Source organism: Talpa occidentalis, unplaced genomic scaffold, assembly GCF_014898055.3.
Source record: "Talpa occidentalis isolate TD23 unplaced genomic scaffold, MPIMG_talOcc4v2.1 talOcc4.7, whole genome shotgun sequence".
Classification (NCBI taxonomy): Eukaryota; Metazoa; Chordata; class Mammalia; order Eulipotyphla; family Talpidae; genus Talpa; species Talpa occidentalis.
This window is the reverse complement of record NW_023605083.1, coordinates 62,851,122-62,865,372: the sequence shown is the minus strand read 5'-3', so window position 1 is coordinate 62,865,372 and position 14,251 is coordinate 62,851,122. Positions and strand designations below refer to the sequence as shown.

Below are 14,251 nucleotides of genomic sequence, written 5' to 3'. Positions count from 1 at the left end.
TTGTGCAAAGATGAAAAAAGATATAAGAATTATATAAAATAAAATATTTAAAGAAAAAAAGAGTTACGCAATGCTTAATGTCGAAACATTTCTATTCTGGAAAATGTAAAATTACAGAGTAGTTGTCTTAAGAAACAGATCACCTGATTATATTAATATGGAAAAAGGAGAGGTGAAAAAGAGGTTTAGATGACAGCTTTAGTTTCTAGGCTTAGCCCAGAAGTCTGCATTATGGCCTCTCAGTGGTGAGAGTCACAGTAAAGAGTGCAGAAGTCATGGAGGAAGGGTGATACTAAATGGTGTCTTCATTTATTTTTTCAAGCATGCACATTTTTAATAGAGACTGTAATTTGTAGTCAGTACAAATTAATAAGCATTTACAAGTGCCTTTTGAAATTGTTTTCATGTGTTTTAAGCATAACAAGTAGTGTAGTGAAAGAAGGAATTACTGAAGCCACATTACTTAAATTCACAGTAGAAACCTCAATATTCAAAATATTGACAAGATTAATTTTTAATTTCTTTAGATTTAGAATAAGTTCAATTTAATTAACTTTGGAAGAAAAAAATTTTACTGAAAGGAAATGTTCTAAGTTAAACTTTAAGGTTTCATTTGAAATCTCTTATGGTAACTTCAGGTATTAATACTGAATCATATTATGTACTTTATTCCAAGGCATTTTTAGTGATGTGTCAGATTGGCTAAATCCCAAGTACCACTCAGTACATTGAGCTTTCAACAAGAAAGAAATCTGGGCCAGTTCCTGGATTAATACTTTGCACGTTAGTGGTATTGAAAATGAATGGCCCTACTACAGTTGCTACTTGTTGAGTTGTGGTTTTTGTTTGGTCTGTTATTTGCATGTATGAAAACCTTATTTTTTAAAGTAGTTGCAATAAATGTAATTGTTTTTTCAGCTTAATGCATCTTTTAATACCAACCCTTTTTCACATGAAATACCCTGTTGAATCATCAAAATCAGCTTCTCCGTTTAATCTTGCTGAGAAACCAAAGACTGTGCAGCTGCTTTTGGACTTCATGCTAGATGTCCTTCTGATGCCTTATGGGTAAGTTAAAAAAGTGAAAACAAAATAAAGCAGCCTTGTTCTTGAGTGAGTGAAGAACTATTTTTAATGATTCAACGTTCACTTAAAAGTGGATGTGTCTCAAATTCTGTTTGCTGCAGCTCCGACTGCATGGCCTGTTGGCCATATATATAGGTTTGAAGTTGCTGTTGTGATTTCAGACTCACCCTGTCCAAGCTGAAATGTCTTCTCTTATAAAATAATTCCTCTCCTTTAATCATTACCAGTGCTATGATGATTTTGCTAGTTGTCTAGGCTTACAATTATAAATTGAATCCAGTTTTTCCTTGTTGTTACAATATCAATTTCATAGTAACGCCTCCCTCCTTGATATGTCCTGGAACTGTCCCCACTGATATCATCTATTATTGTGGCTCTGTTCAGCTCTTATCATGATGTTTTCTTCAGCTGCTTTCTCACAACTTTCTACCCTGCTATAGAGTTTCCATATTTTTAAAACACAGATCTTATCAGTTCACATCTTAAAATACTTGGGCTATTATTTTACAGTTATTAAACACACTCAAGTTTACACAGTCTCTATTTTTCAAGAAAATATAGGTCTCTCCTATGTGCAATGCTTCCCTATGAAAAATAAAGAAGGAAAACAAGAAATGCCAACTGAAAAAAGTCACTTTGAAAAAGTGTTCCAAACTAGCTTAGCTGCACCCCGTGTGTATCTCTGACTTCTTGCCCTAGACAGGGTCACTGTTGTCCATAACTAGATGCCCTTCTGTATTGCCACTTTGTGTCTGTCGCATTGTTGACATGTGCCTCTTCCCTAATAGATTTGGAGTTCTTGAAGTCAGGAGCTGTTTCATCTCTCTCTGCCCCTGCCACAGTGCACATTGTGAAATGCTCCCAACTTACTTATTTTGTAGGCTGTCCTGCTTTAAGAGAGAGTTTTCTAAAATTCTGCTTCTACCAAGTTTCTTCCTTGATCACACATATAATAGATATTGGTAGCCTTTTCAGATAGAAAATTTTTCCTGATAATAAAATTTAACTTCATTGTTTATTCATTTGGAAAAGTATGTGCAAGTCTTTATAGAGACATTAACTTTTTATTTTTTAATTTTTTTATAGTTTAGTTTTTTATTAATTTTTTAATTTTTTACATCATTTTTCATTTTTAAACAATATTTGCTTGCCCCAACCCCCTCAGGTGTATATTCCCCATAGAGTTTCCTTCACCAATGTACCCGTGTACCATCACCTCAGTCCCCTGTGCTCCTCCCTCCCTTCCTCTGATCCCTCTCCCTGTTCCTCCCTTGTTAGAGACATTAACTTTTTATCTCTTTTCCAGATATGTGTTAAATGAATCCCAGAGTCGCCAAAATTCATCTTCAGCACAGAGTTCTTCTTCAAATAGCGGGGGAGGTTCTGGAATCCCACAGCCTCCCCCTGGAATGAGCTTTTATGCAGCTAAACGAGTTATTGGTGATAATCCCTGGACACCTGAACAGTTGGAACAGGTATCCATCCCACATGCTTGTTCATAATGGCACCTCTACACACTCACCCCTGTGAAGTTGATGAAAGCATGTGCGACATGGTTCTAGTCTTTTCAGATTCTCTCGTGAAATAGCTTTAAAAGGAGCAATTGATGTAATGCTCCCTTCATTATGTCAGTTATTTGTTAAAGCTCCAGGGAAAGGGAGGAGTGGGGTATGCGCTTCAGTTTTTCTAAACAACTTACATATTGCAAGTACAAAATACAGCCCATTTATAGCTTGAGTATATTCAACTTCTTTCATTTTAGTTTTTAATTATAGGTCTGATAACTATCCAGCTGCTTTGATTTAGCTAGAATATAATTTATTTTAACATTATTCAGCCTTTTAGGGCTGTACATTTTGAGTAAAGTGAGGAACTTTAATAAGAAAGAAATCTAGGCCAGTTCCTGGATTAATACTTTGTACATTGGTGTTATTGAAAATGAATGTACTTCACAAGGGACAATATGGGGAAAAAAGCATGACTCCCTTTTATATTTCTTACTGGGAATTAAAAAAATTGGCATTAAGAATTTTATTCTGGATTTAAACAGGACACAGATGTTCTCTGAGCAGCTTTTATAAAAGACTGGTGCTCTACAGAGAAGGTGCCTCACTGTGTCTGTGTCATCAGGCACCTCAGGGAAGAACAGATGAGATCAGTATGTAATTATTTTGGAATTCAAGCAACATGGGTTAGTCTTCCAATCCTTCCTTTATCTCTCCATGGTAGTGTAAATGCCTTGATCCTTTTTTTTGGGGGAATGTAAGTGACCACTGCTCAAAACAAGTGTTTCCAAGAGAGGGAAAATGGCAATCGGGGCATTCTTGTCACAATTTATAGAATGATTTGTTCATCACGGTTAAGTTTGATTAGATTGCCTCCTTCTTGTTTTATGGAGTTTTTTCTTCCTTAAACCATAATGTAAGTAAGAAAGGTAAATAGTAACAGAAACTGTGCTTTATAATTACCTGTGTGGCAGGTACTATACTGAATACTTTAAATACATTATCTCATTTAATTCTCACAGCAACCCAATGAACTGTAGAAATTGTTTCCATTTTTTAAAAGGAACTGAGATTTTGACATTCATCATGTTCTGACTCCTAGGCTTTGAATCTAAGTCTGCTTAGGGGTAAATCTATAAGTTCTGTAATATAATATATAATTTTTAACATTAAATTGTCATCTTTTATTGGTCATTATTTGCTAATTTCTAAGGGCGTCTATGATGTTTGTCAATTTCATAATCTGGTGTTCAAATGAAGAGTTTAGTTTTAAGGATGAAAGTGCTTTTCTTCTAATTTTTTTTAAAGAAAGATTTATTTTTTATTTATACAATAGCTGGGGTATAGGCCAGAGGTGCGGGAGGGCAAGAGGATTCAATAGAGACAGAATGGGGAGCAGAACAGGCAGACAGACCGAAAGCACTGCTGAGGGGAGCAGGTGTGACAGGAGAAGTCTACCCCGCCATGTGGGAATCTCCCTGGCTGACCGGGAATCGAACCCACACTGCAGGGGCTGCGGACAGCTTCACAACCTTTTGCTCAACGCAATGTGCCACCAGGGAGGCCCGCTTTTCTTCTAATTTTTAAGTGTCTTTTGTATCACACTTTTTCTTCCAGATAAAACAACTTTCGTGGGTTTTTTTTTTTTTTGATGATAAAGCTAAGATTCAAGTAGTAAAGAAAATTGTTAAGAAAAATTAATTACCTGGAATTCTACCAACTCTAGTTTGTCATTCATCTGAATCTTGTGTGTGTGTACACAAAATTTTGCATAACACATTTTTTATGTGTCATATAATATTTTATTTGTAGTTCACTGTTTTCATTTTACTTTATATCAGGTTTTAAAAAGTCATCTTTTTAAAAGTCTATATAATCAGTCATTTGTAGCAAAATTCATAGCTCTTTCACATTGCATGTCTGTCTTCAGTGTGTGTTCATTTGAGCTTGTTGATTAGATTGAAAACTGATTAGAATTTCTCTTGCATTGATGCAAGTGCATTTAAAATCAGACTGTTTTTAGTATATAAGAATATTGAGGACAAGAATGAATGTTAACAGTAGAGTAGAGGGGACTCCGTGAACTGTGGGTTGTTTAGTTCTTTCTGGATTGTCTTAACAATCCGTGGAGCACTTTATTCCTAATATACTGCTATTTTACCTGGAGTCTCCAGATTTGGAGTACAGTTTAAGGTGTTATCATTGTAGAAGCTACGTAAACTAAATAGGAAGTCTGGGTATCAAAATGGCCTGGAGTCTGAGAACTTGAATTTTAATTCTGCTGTTATCATTTACAATGTGTCTTCATCTCTTGCCTCAGTTTCCTCATTGAGAAATGGGTATAATAATTCTTACTTTGTAGATTGTGAGGGTTAAATGAAATCATGAATATATTTGGTTTAGTATAATCCCTAGCACATTGTAAGACTTAAAGAGGAACTGCTACTTTGTTATTACTAATCCTTGGTTTATGACCTAATACATTAAACTGTTTTTGGCTGGTGTTTTTTCTCTGTTCCTGTTCTCTGTTCGATTATCACTGTTTTTCCTTCCCTTTATTTGTCTCCAGTGCAAATTGGGCATAGTGAAATTCATTGAAGCTGAGCAGGTGCCTGAACTCGAAGCTGTTCTCCACCTGGTGATTGCTTCTAGTGACACACGCCACAGTGTCGCAACGGCCGCGGATCTAGAATTGAAAAGCAAGCAAAGGTAAACTACTTCCTTTCAAAATTTCAAAATTGAAAATAACTAGATTTATAAAAGCTTGCTTAACATTGTTTGTTATTTTAAGATTTTGTGTGATGAGACATTCAATTTATGCGACTATGAAATATAACTTGATAGTAATACAGTTTTGCTAAAGACCAGAATTCTGTGTAAGGCAAGAAGAAAGCTGTTTGGAGATGCAGTTAAAAACAGGAATGGGTCAGGAACGTTACCATAAGAAATGAGACCTTTGAGGTCTCCCCGGTGATGCAGTGGTTGAGTGCTGGGTTGCCAAGCTGCCCGCCACTGCAGCACCAGTTGGATCCCCTGCCGCTGGGCGAGGGTCCCATGTGGTGCTCAGACCTCTCCTGCCGCGCCCGCTGCTCCCCTCAGCAGTGTATTTTGGTCCTTCTGCCTGTTCTAACCCCGCTCTGGCTCTGGTGAATTCTCTCACCCTCCCGTGCTTTTGACTGTACCCAGTGCTTGTATTAAAAAAAAAAAAAAAAAAAAAGAGAGATCTTTGACTCGATAAATGAACTGATATTAGGAAAAATGTCAAAACCCAGAGGCTAATCAGTTTTGATTCATCTTTTATCACAAACCTTTCGATTGCTTTTAAAAAGGTTATGTCAGTATTGTGATTAATAAAATGAAAGTTGGACCTGAAAAGAGAAGTGCTGATTAGATCATAATCCACACAGGAGCAAGCACAGGTAGTAGGTAGCCTCACAGAAGATACATGAGAAATCAAATTAATACGAAATAATGCACTGGAATAGCAGTTTGTATCCAGTGGTAATAAAGTTGAGTAACAGTTGATAACTCCACTTAGGTTTCTGTTGAAACTATTCTTATGTACCCTGTTGATTGGCATCATGAATTGAAGTACTTTTTAGAAAGCTATTTGTGGTAAGTAGTGAATCATAAAAATATTTATAACCTTTCATCCAAATCTTCTGGGAATTTATACTAAGGGAATCATTGAAAATAAGAAAAAATATTTAGAAAAAATGGTACAGATTTGTTCATTATGCCGTTTCCTATAATTATAACAAATTCAGATTTCTAAGACATGACATGGAAATAGTTAAGTAAATTAACTGTATCTTTATGGAATGTTATTTATTTACTAGCATAATTTTAAAAATAATAAAGGAGCATGTAAATTTTCACCAATGAGAGCAAACCAGTAAAGCAGAATACAGAATTATATTTGTATGGATTTAAAACTTGACATGTGAAAGACTGAAGCATAAAATGAAAAATTGTAGGTACTTGGCTGAAAACTAAAATTATAGAAGTTTTTTTAAAGAACATTTTAATGCTTAATGTGATAGATAACATGCTAGAAGACTGGATAAGATAATAACGCTTTTTAAAGATTGCACATACCAGTTTCCCCTCTTCAAAGAAGCCTTTGCAACTATGTGTAACAGGATAAGGAAATGAACTTCATGGTATCTTAGTTTGCTTATTGAGATATTAGCAAACTGTGTGTGTGCGGGGTAGGGAATAGTTTACACTGAAGGGCATGTGAGGCCTCATAGAGGAGAATCGTTTTAATTATGGAGTTGATTCTGGTTCTGCCTCTTGTTGATTGTCGGCATTTGGAGCACTCACTTAACCTTGTCAGGTCTATAACTCTGTAAAATAAGAAAGTCGAACTACTTTGGACTTAAGTGTAAGTCCACTTAAGTGTAAGTCCAGTATCTCCCTTTCAAGACCAATATCCATTTATGCTGCTAATAACCACATCTTCCTAGTATCCTTAGAAAGGAATTTGTTTTTGTTCTATCGAAAGTCTTTTTAAAAACTCCTTGTGTTTAAATTGATCCTATTCTTTGTACCATATAGTGGATGGAATTGTTGGGAATACAATTATGGTGCTTAAGCATTCTAATTAGTTGTGCTTTTGTCTATTTTAAAACAAGTGTAGGCATTTTTCAATAATAACACTTTAATTTTTTTTAATAGCTGGACTTTATTGGATATAACTGATTGCCATATCATTAGCAAAGATGGTACCAAATCATGTTTTTCTCTTGTGTGTGAATTTTCTAAGTTGCCATTATTTGAGTTGATTTGATATTTCTATTAAAGGAGGTACATAATTCCTATTCAGATGATATCCTTAAAGAATTTGTTGAAGGTAAAACAAAACTAAGAAGCTTATTCTAAATTGTACTGGTTTAAAAAAAAAATATATATATATAGTTACCACAGTAAAAATTCAAGCTTTCATTTAACTTATTAAAATTTGTGATTCTTTTCTACTAATTAAAACCCTTGTTGATGTATCATAAAAAGTACTCTGTGTTCTACTAGACTCCTCTGAAAGTATAAAAAAGAAAGAAAGTAAACTGTATTTTCCTTCCCTTCTACTTATCTCCTGATTCAAATACGTAACTTTTGCAGTCAGCTAAAAAACACAAAATTTTAACATTAAAACATTGTTAAGAGAGGAAAAAGTGAGTTGAGAACAATATGTAGATATTACCCCATTTTGTTAAAGAAGAATCTGAAAGTACTTCTTCAAGTGATGCATCTGTTTGTTATCTATTTCTTCACTACCTGCCTGTTGTACCCATTCACCTATTTTACATTCATTGATGTCTAGAAAAAGATACACCAAAGTTAGCGGTTACTGAAGAGGAATAGAGAGAGAGAGAATGTGACACAGATTATAAGGAATTATATTTTCTATATTCATTTCTGAATTTTCAAAACAAACATGCAATCAGGAAATTAAAATTAAAAAGATGGCAAGAGGAAAAATAGAAGAAAACAGTGAAAATTGTCTTTATTAGTTAACCATTATTAACTTTTAGGGAAATGCCATGGACTGCAAGCTTTCTAGGGTTTTGACTTTAATGGGTAAAATGGGTAAAAATTTTCTTGATCGCTTCCCTTATCACTTTTGATCTAAGTGGTAGTTAGAAGAATCATACCTCTATACTCTTAGAACTAGTGTCTGTATTATAGTGCAGCTCTCTTTGACTATTTCGTGACATTGACCCTGAGAGTGGCCCTGAGAGAGTCTACTTTTTTCCTTTGGTACCAAATTGGGCCCTTGGATACACTGATCTGTTGATTCAAGGAGGAATAAGCAACTTTTTTTTTTCTGTTTTAAAATAAACTTTTGGTAGCTTATTTTCTTCTTTTCTGTAATGTCAATTGTACATTTCAAGTTTGTGTTTTAACACTTGCCGTTGGAAACAAATATTGTGACTTTGATTTCTTGAAATCATAGAAGTGGGAGTAAAAAAAATTAACAAGCTATGTTGAAACCTTCTGCAGCTTGATTGACTGGAATAATCCTGCCATCATTAATAAGATGTACAAAGTATACCTTGGCGATATCCCACTGAAGACAAAAGAGGTAGGTTGTTTTAGTTTATTCTCTCGTTATCATAAAAAATGTTTTGTTGACATGAGCTCTGTATAGTTGAACATTTTCTCATAGTTATTTAAATCAACTCTGTGCTATAGAAAATACTAATTTTAAGTTGATTTAAAAATAGTTTGAGTTGTGTTTTCAATTCAAATAATTAAACCGTGATGATACATTGTCTAGATTTAGGATCAGTAAATTTTTTCTGCAAATATTTTAGATTTTATAGACTGTAGATTCTGAATTCAACTACATGACTCTGTGATACTATGAAGCAGCCTGGGCAACACGTTACTGAGTGAGCGTGGCAGTGTGTTAGTAAAACTGTGTGGATAATGAAATTTGAATTTTCTACAGTTTTTATGTTAAGAAACACTGTTCTTTTGAGTCAAAAAAATCATTTTAAAATGTAAAAACACATTTAAAATGTAGCTCAGAGGCCTTCCCAAGACAGATGGTGGCCCTATTTGGCCTGTGGACTGTATTTTGTTGACTTCTGAACTCTGAATCTAGACGCTTCTGAGCCTTAAGGTAGGGCATTTGCTTAATCCACGCTCTGCTCAGTTTACTGTGTTTAAAAGTATTCTGACCCCAAACCCAGAAATAGAAGATTGTTGCTTTTTAAACTATAAGTAGTTTAAAATTTTTTATTAGCTCCAATTTGATTAACTGAGTGTGATATAATAGAAAGAACAATGAATTAGAAATTGGGACCCCTCTGGATTCTAGTCCTGAATGGTTGTACGTCCATGTATTGGGAGAAGGGATTTCACTAATCTCTCTAATGAACTCCTCTGGGCCTGGTGTTCTTCATGTAGACAATAAAGAGGTTGGATTATATGAGTGGTTTAAGAGTCTGGTGCTGACACTTAACCCCTGGGCCACCAGTGAGGCAAGAGTGTGGTCTATGAACCTTTGTCAGGACACAGACTTTTCAGGGTCCATTCAGGCAAGACTTTTTTTTTTTCAAACTGTGCTGATAGTTGCTCTGATGGTGCAGAAGCAGTGTTAGTATAAGTGCTAGCTAGGGTCACAGCGCCAATCCAAGTGTCTTTGCATACTGCTAAGTAGTGTTCTGTTCTTCGCTGTTAGTACTCATGGTTTAAACAAGAAAATGAATCAAGAGAGAATAAAGCTCAGCTTATGAAGCAGTAAAAATTATTTTGCCTGAAGACTAAACAGGCAAATTATGCTTATGGAGATTAATATTTGGCAGATACTGTCTCTAAAATGAAAAAATGAGACTTCAGATTGACAACGAACATGATTTATAGGCAATGATAAAAGTTGAGCTTTTAAAAAGCAAAAAATAAAATTTTGGAAGCCTGTATTCATCATAATGAACTTGACAATTTCTCAAAAATTAGACTACTGATTGGATCAGTGGTGACATTATTAACATGATTTTTAAATTTTGAATGTTTCATACTGAAACATTTGCTTAACTCAGTGAATCAGTATTTTCGAAATGGCCAGTGGTGTCCCAGAACCATATAAAGATAGGGGGGCTGTTCAGTGTGCAAGATAGACCAGTGGTATTTAACATAACAGCATATGCAAAAGGTTCATTGATGCAGAGTTTCAAATCCAAATGGCAACTAACCTGTAAGCAACTATTTATCAAGTTTTTATGTAGAATCAAAGAATATCCACAGTTACCTGGAAAGGCTAAAGTCATCCTTGCTTTTCCAACCACATATCTGTTTAAAGCTGTTTTTTCCCCCCCGCGCATATTTCTAAACATACTGAGTGCACAAGAAGATTCAAGAATCTGGGTTTTGGGCCTTCCCGGTGGCGCAGCAGGTTGAGCACAGTGCTGTGAAGCTGTCCGCCGCCTCTGCAGTGAGGGTTCGATCCCCTCCTGCTGGCAAGAATCCCACATGGTGCACAGACCTCCTTGCCCACTGCTTCCCTCAGCAGTGTATTTTGGTCGTCTGCCTGTTCTGCTCCCTGCTGTGTTTCTGGTCAGTCCTCTCACCCTCCCTCACCTATGGCCTGTACCCCAGCTCTTGTATAAAAATAAATAAATCTTAAAAAAAAAAATCTGGGTTTCTTCTACTAAGGGGGATATTGAAGAGATTTACAGAAAATGTAGACCAATACCATTGTCAGCATAGTTTTTTCTTTTGGAAAATACAGTTATTTTTCTGACAAGTATGTTTTTGAAAATATGTAGTGGGTTTATTAACATCTTTAAGTGAGTAAATAAGAATTTCTGTTTTAATTTCTAATATAGTAACTATTGATAAGGTATCCCAATATAAACAAAAACTTTTTTTTTTAAGGGTGAGGGAGCTTGAGACAAAAGTTTGAGAGACAACTGATTTAGATATTTCTCATGATTTTTTTCAGTTCAAAACAATTTTGAAATTCTGAGTCATAATCAAATATTTCCTACAGGGAGCAGTTCTGAAGCCAGAGCTGAAAAGGGACCCAGTCAGTACACGGGTCAAGTTAAAGATCGTTCCTCATCTCCTTCGTTCTAGGCAGGCTGCGGAAACGTTTCCGGCTAACATTCAGGTAACTGTTCTTTCCAGAGAAAAATGGCCTTTTTGTAACTTTTGTATTCTCTTTTTTGTTAGAGAAAGAACTGTGTTAATGGGTATTGAGGAGATAGGTTGACATCTCTAAACATATTAAGGAGATTCCACCTTTTTTTTCTGAATCTCAAGTTCAGCTGCAGAAGTGATTTGTGAAGCTCTCTATATAATAAATGTTATGTATGTGGTTACTATTCACACATACTGTGTGGTGATCATCTAAAATTAGTTTTTCTTCACAAATGGTACCACCAGAAGCTTGAATCACTTGAGTAGAAGTGCTCTTGCTCTCTACCTTATGCTTCAACAAAAGATAGTTGCACTTTAAGTATTTTGTGTTCACTGTATGGTGGACACAGGCTGCTGTCTTAGCATCTCTCTGTGTTAAGTCTTGTTTGTTTATGTGGCTGCTTCCTCCTTCTAGATGTAAACTTTCACTCCCAATTATCTGGCACTCTAACGGTTCATTAATTTCAAGTATTCTGTCTTCATGAAGTTAGAATTATTGCACAGCTTCTTCAGTTTCACTTCCAAGCTCTGTTTCTCAGATAATACCTTGATAATTCTGGTTCAGAAAATTTGAAGTAACATTGCATTGCATAATGAGTGGCTAGAATTTTGTGAGAAAATAGTCATAGACTTTTTATTGTGTACACATTAGATGTAGTTGTTTATGTTTTAGAAGTAAGTTCAGCTAAAACTGAGCATTCAAAGACAAACTCATTGTCTGTCATCCTTTTCTTATATTCTCACTACTATGAGAATCACAGTATTCTGTGTTTGTCAATCACAGAATTCCTGAAGGTATGGTGCAGATGAGCTGCTTCTTTCCTGATACCTCAGCCTTTAAGTAGACATGGGCTACCTCACCTTGATTTTCAACATAAGAAAGCACCCAGCAGTTCTTCACATGTTTTCCATGAATTTTATTTTTCCTTTAAAACAGTAGCATTCTGATTTAATCCTTTTGTCGTAGCACATTATTCCATATATTACAGCATTGTCAGATTAATTTAAGAAAAAGTCTTTTCCAGAAAACAAATAATTAAAGTGGGGAAAAGAGCTAAATAGACACTTTTACGAAGAAGACATACAAATGGCCAGCAGGCACCAAAAAATGCTTATCGCTTGCTGTCAGGGAAACGCAAGTTGAAACCAAGAAGAGATACCACCCCACACGTGTGAGAATGGCTTAAATCGTAAAGACCAGAAACAACAAGTGTTGGTGAAGGTGTAGAGAAAAAGGAACCCTCTTACCCTGTTGGTGGGAATGTAGATTTGTCCGGCTTCTATGGAAAACTGTGGAGGTTTCTCAGAAGGTTAAAAATGGATCCTTCCACACGACCTAGCAGTTCCACTTTTGGCTGTCTACCTGAAGAATGCAAAAAAAGATGTTGGATTTTTTTTTTTTTTAAACATAGACTATCCCATTAAAAAAAGGGAATTTGAAGAGTTTAGATTTTTTTGATATTTAATCAATGCAGTCTCTGGATGCTGCAAAGAACCCATTATCTTCATGATCTCTTTGCCTCTAGCCCTAACTACACAACAGGTGGAGCACTTGTCCCCCAAGTACAGATTTGTAGAATGCTTTCATTTTGATATTTTTCTGAGACGCTTTTATTATAGTATCTTCTGAATGGATACATGTAATTAAGAAACCTATTTCCCCCCTATGATCTCATCTGCTAGTGTCCCCTTTGCAGTAGAGAGTGCTGAGTGGTGGTGCACAGCAGCGTAGAATCTTAGTTACTCCCCGGTGGCATACCTGCCAGTTCTGTAGACTGGTAGGACCAACTGTTGTGTTTGTTACTCTACAGACTGCTGAGTGGAGCTGCTGATTGACTTCCTAAGTCAGTAGGCTAAAATGTTTGTACTAAAAAGAACTGCATTAGGGCCTCCCCAGTGGCACAGCGGTTGAGCGCTGGGTTGCGAAGCTGCCCGCGGCCTCTGCGGCGCCAGTTCGATCCCCGGCTGCTCCCCTGCCACGGGAGGAGGGTCCCACATGGTGTGCAGACCTCTCCTGCCTCCCGCTGCTCCCCTCAGCAGTGGGCTTCGGTCCTTCTGCCTGCTCTGCTCCCCACTCTGGTTCTGATGAGTTCTCGCCCTCCCGCGCTTCTGGCTGTACCCAGTGCATATATAAACAAAACAAACAAATAAATAAAACATGCCTCTATTAAAACAAACAAACAAACAAACAATTAAAAAGAACTGCATTCGTTTTGAAGAATAAGATGCACTGCAAAAGGTCTATAGTTGACTCGACTAATACTTGGAAATAGTAATTGATATTCTTGTTAATTGGTGTTCTTGACATTGTTCCTTTCTTATAGGTGGTATATGATGGACTTTTCGGTACAAGTACAAATTCAAAATTAAGAACATTGTCTCTGCAATTTGTGCATCACATTTGTATAACGTAAGTTTTTTGAACAGCTTGTAAAGTTTTCAAGTTGTTGGAATGGTAATGATTCTAGTATATCTTACCTAAAATTAATCCTGTTATCTTAAAACTTTTAGATTTTAATTGTTTATATAAGTGTATTTCACTCTATCTCTATTTTAACTGATTATCAAAAAAGGTAGTAATAGCAATTTTCTTTTCTTGCTTTGTCTGTGTATGTTATTTTTTTAAAAGCTGCCCAGAAATCAAGATTAAGCCACTAGGTCCAATGCTTTTGAATGGCCTCACCAAGCTAATCAATGAATATAAAGAAGTAAGTGTTAATTTCATAAATATTTTATATTTTAAAATATTTTGTTATAAACCTTTCTGGTCTGCATGTTGATTTAGTTAAATTTTGCTGGCTTTTCTTCATTTCTTAACATATTTAGTTGAAGTGGGGCAAATTTTAGACAGTACTTCATCTTTTACTTTTTTTGAAAATGAAAAAAAAAACCTGATACTCTTGAGGAGTCTTATGGCTAATTTAACATAACTCAAAGCAGCATCCATTTGGAGGTACTGTGTAAAAAATGGAATTAAAATTTGTTTTGTAGTTTATTTTCATAAGGGCCTATTT

General features: G+C 35.6%; 1 protein-coding gene across 4 annotated transcripts in view; it reads left to right on the top strand.

The window, feature by feature from the left end:
- ECPAS (Ecm29 proteasome adaptor and scaffold) overlaps positions 1–14,251 on the top strand; it is a 92,983-nt gene that overhangs the window by 32,397 nt on the left and 46,335 nt on the right. For all 4 annotated transcript variants that reach the window (XM_037494526.2, XM_037494523.2, XM_037494524.2 and 1 more), the window contains 7 exons: positions 919–1,068; positions 2,393–2,561; positions 5,161–5,300; positions 8,595–8,676; positions 11,089–11,208; positions 13,562–13,647; positions 13,867–13,945. In XM_037494526.2, coding sequence (XP_037350423.1) covers positions 919–1,068; positions 2,393–2,561; positions 5,161–5,300; positions 8,595–8,676; positions 11,089–11,208; positions 13,562–13,647; positions 13,867–13,945 — 826 coding nt within the window. The remainder of the gene's footprint in view (positions 1–918; positions 1,069–2,392; positions 2,562–5,160; positions 5,301–8,594; positions 8,677–11,088; positions 11,209–13,561; positions 13,648–13,866; positions 13,946–14,251) is intronic.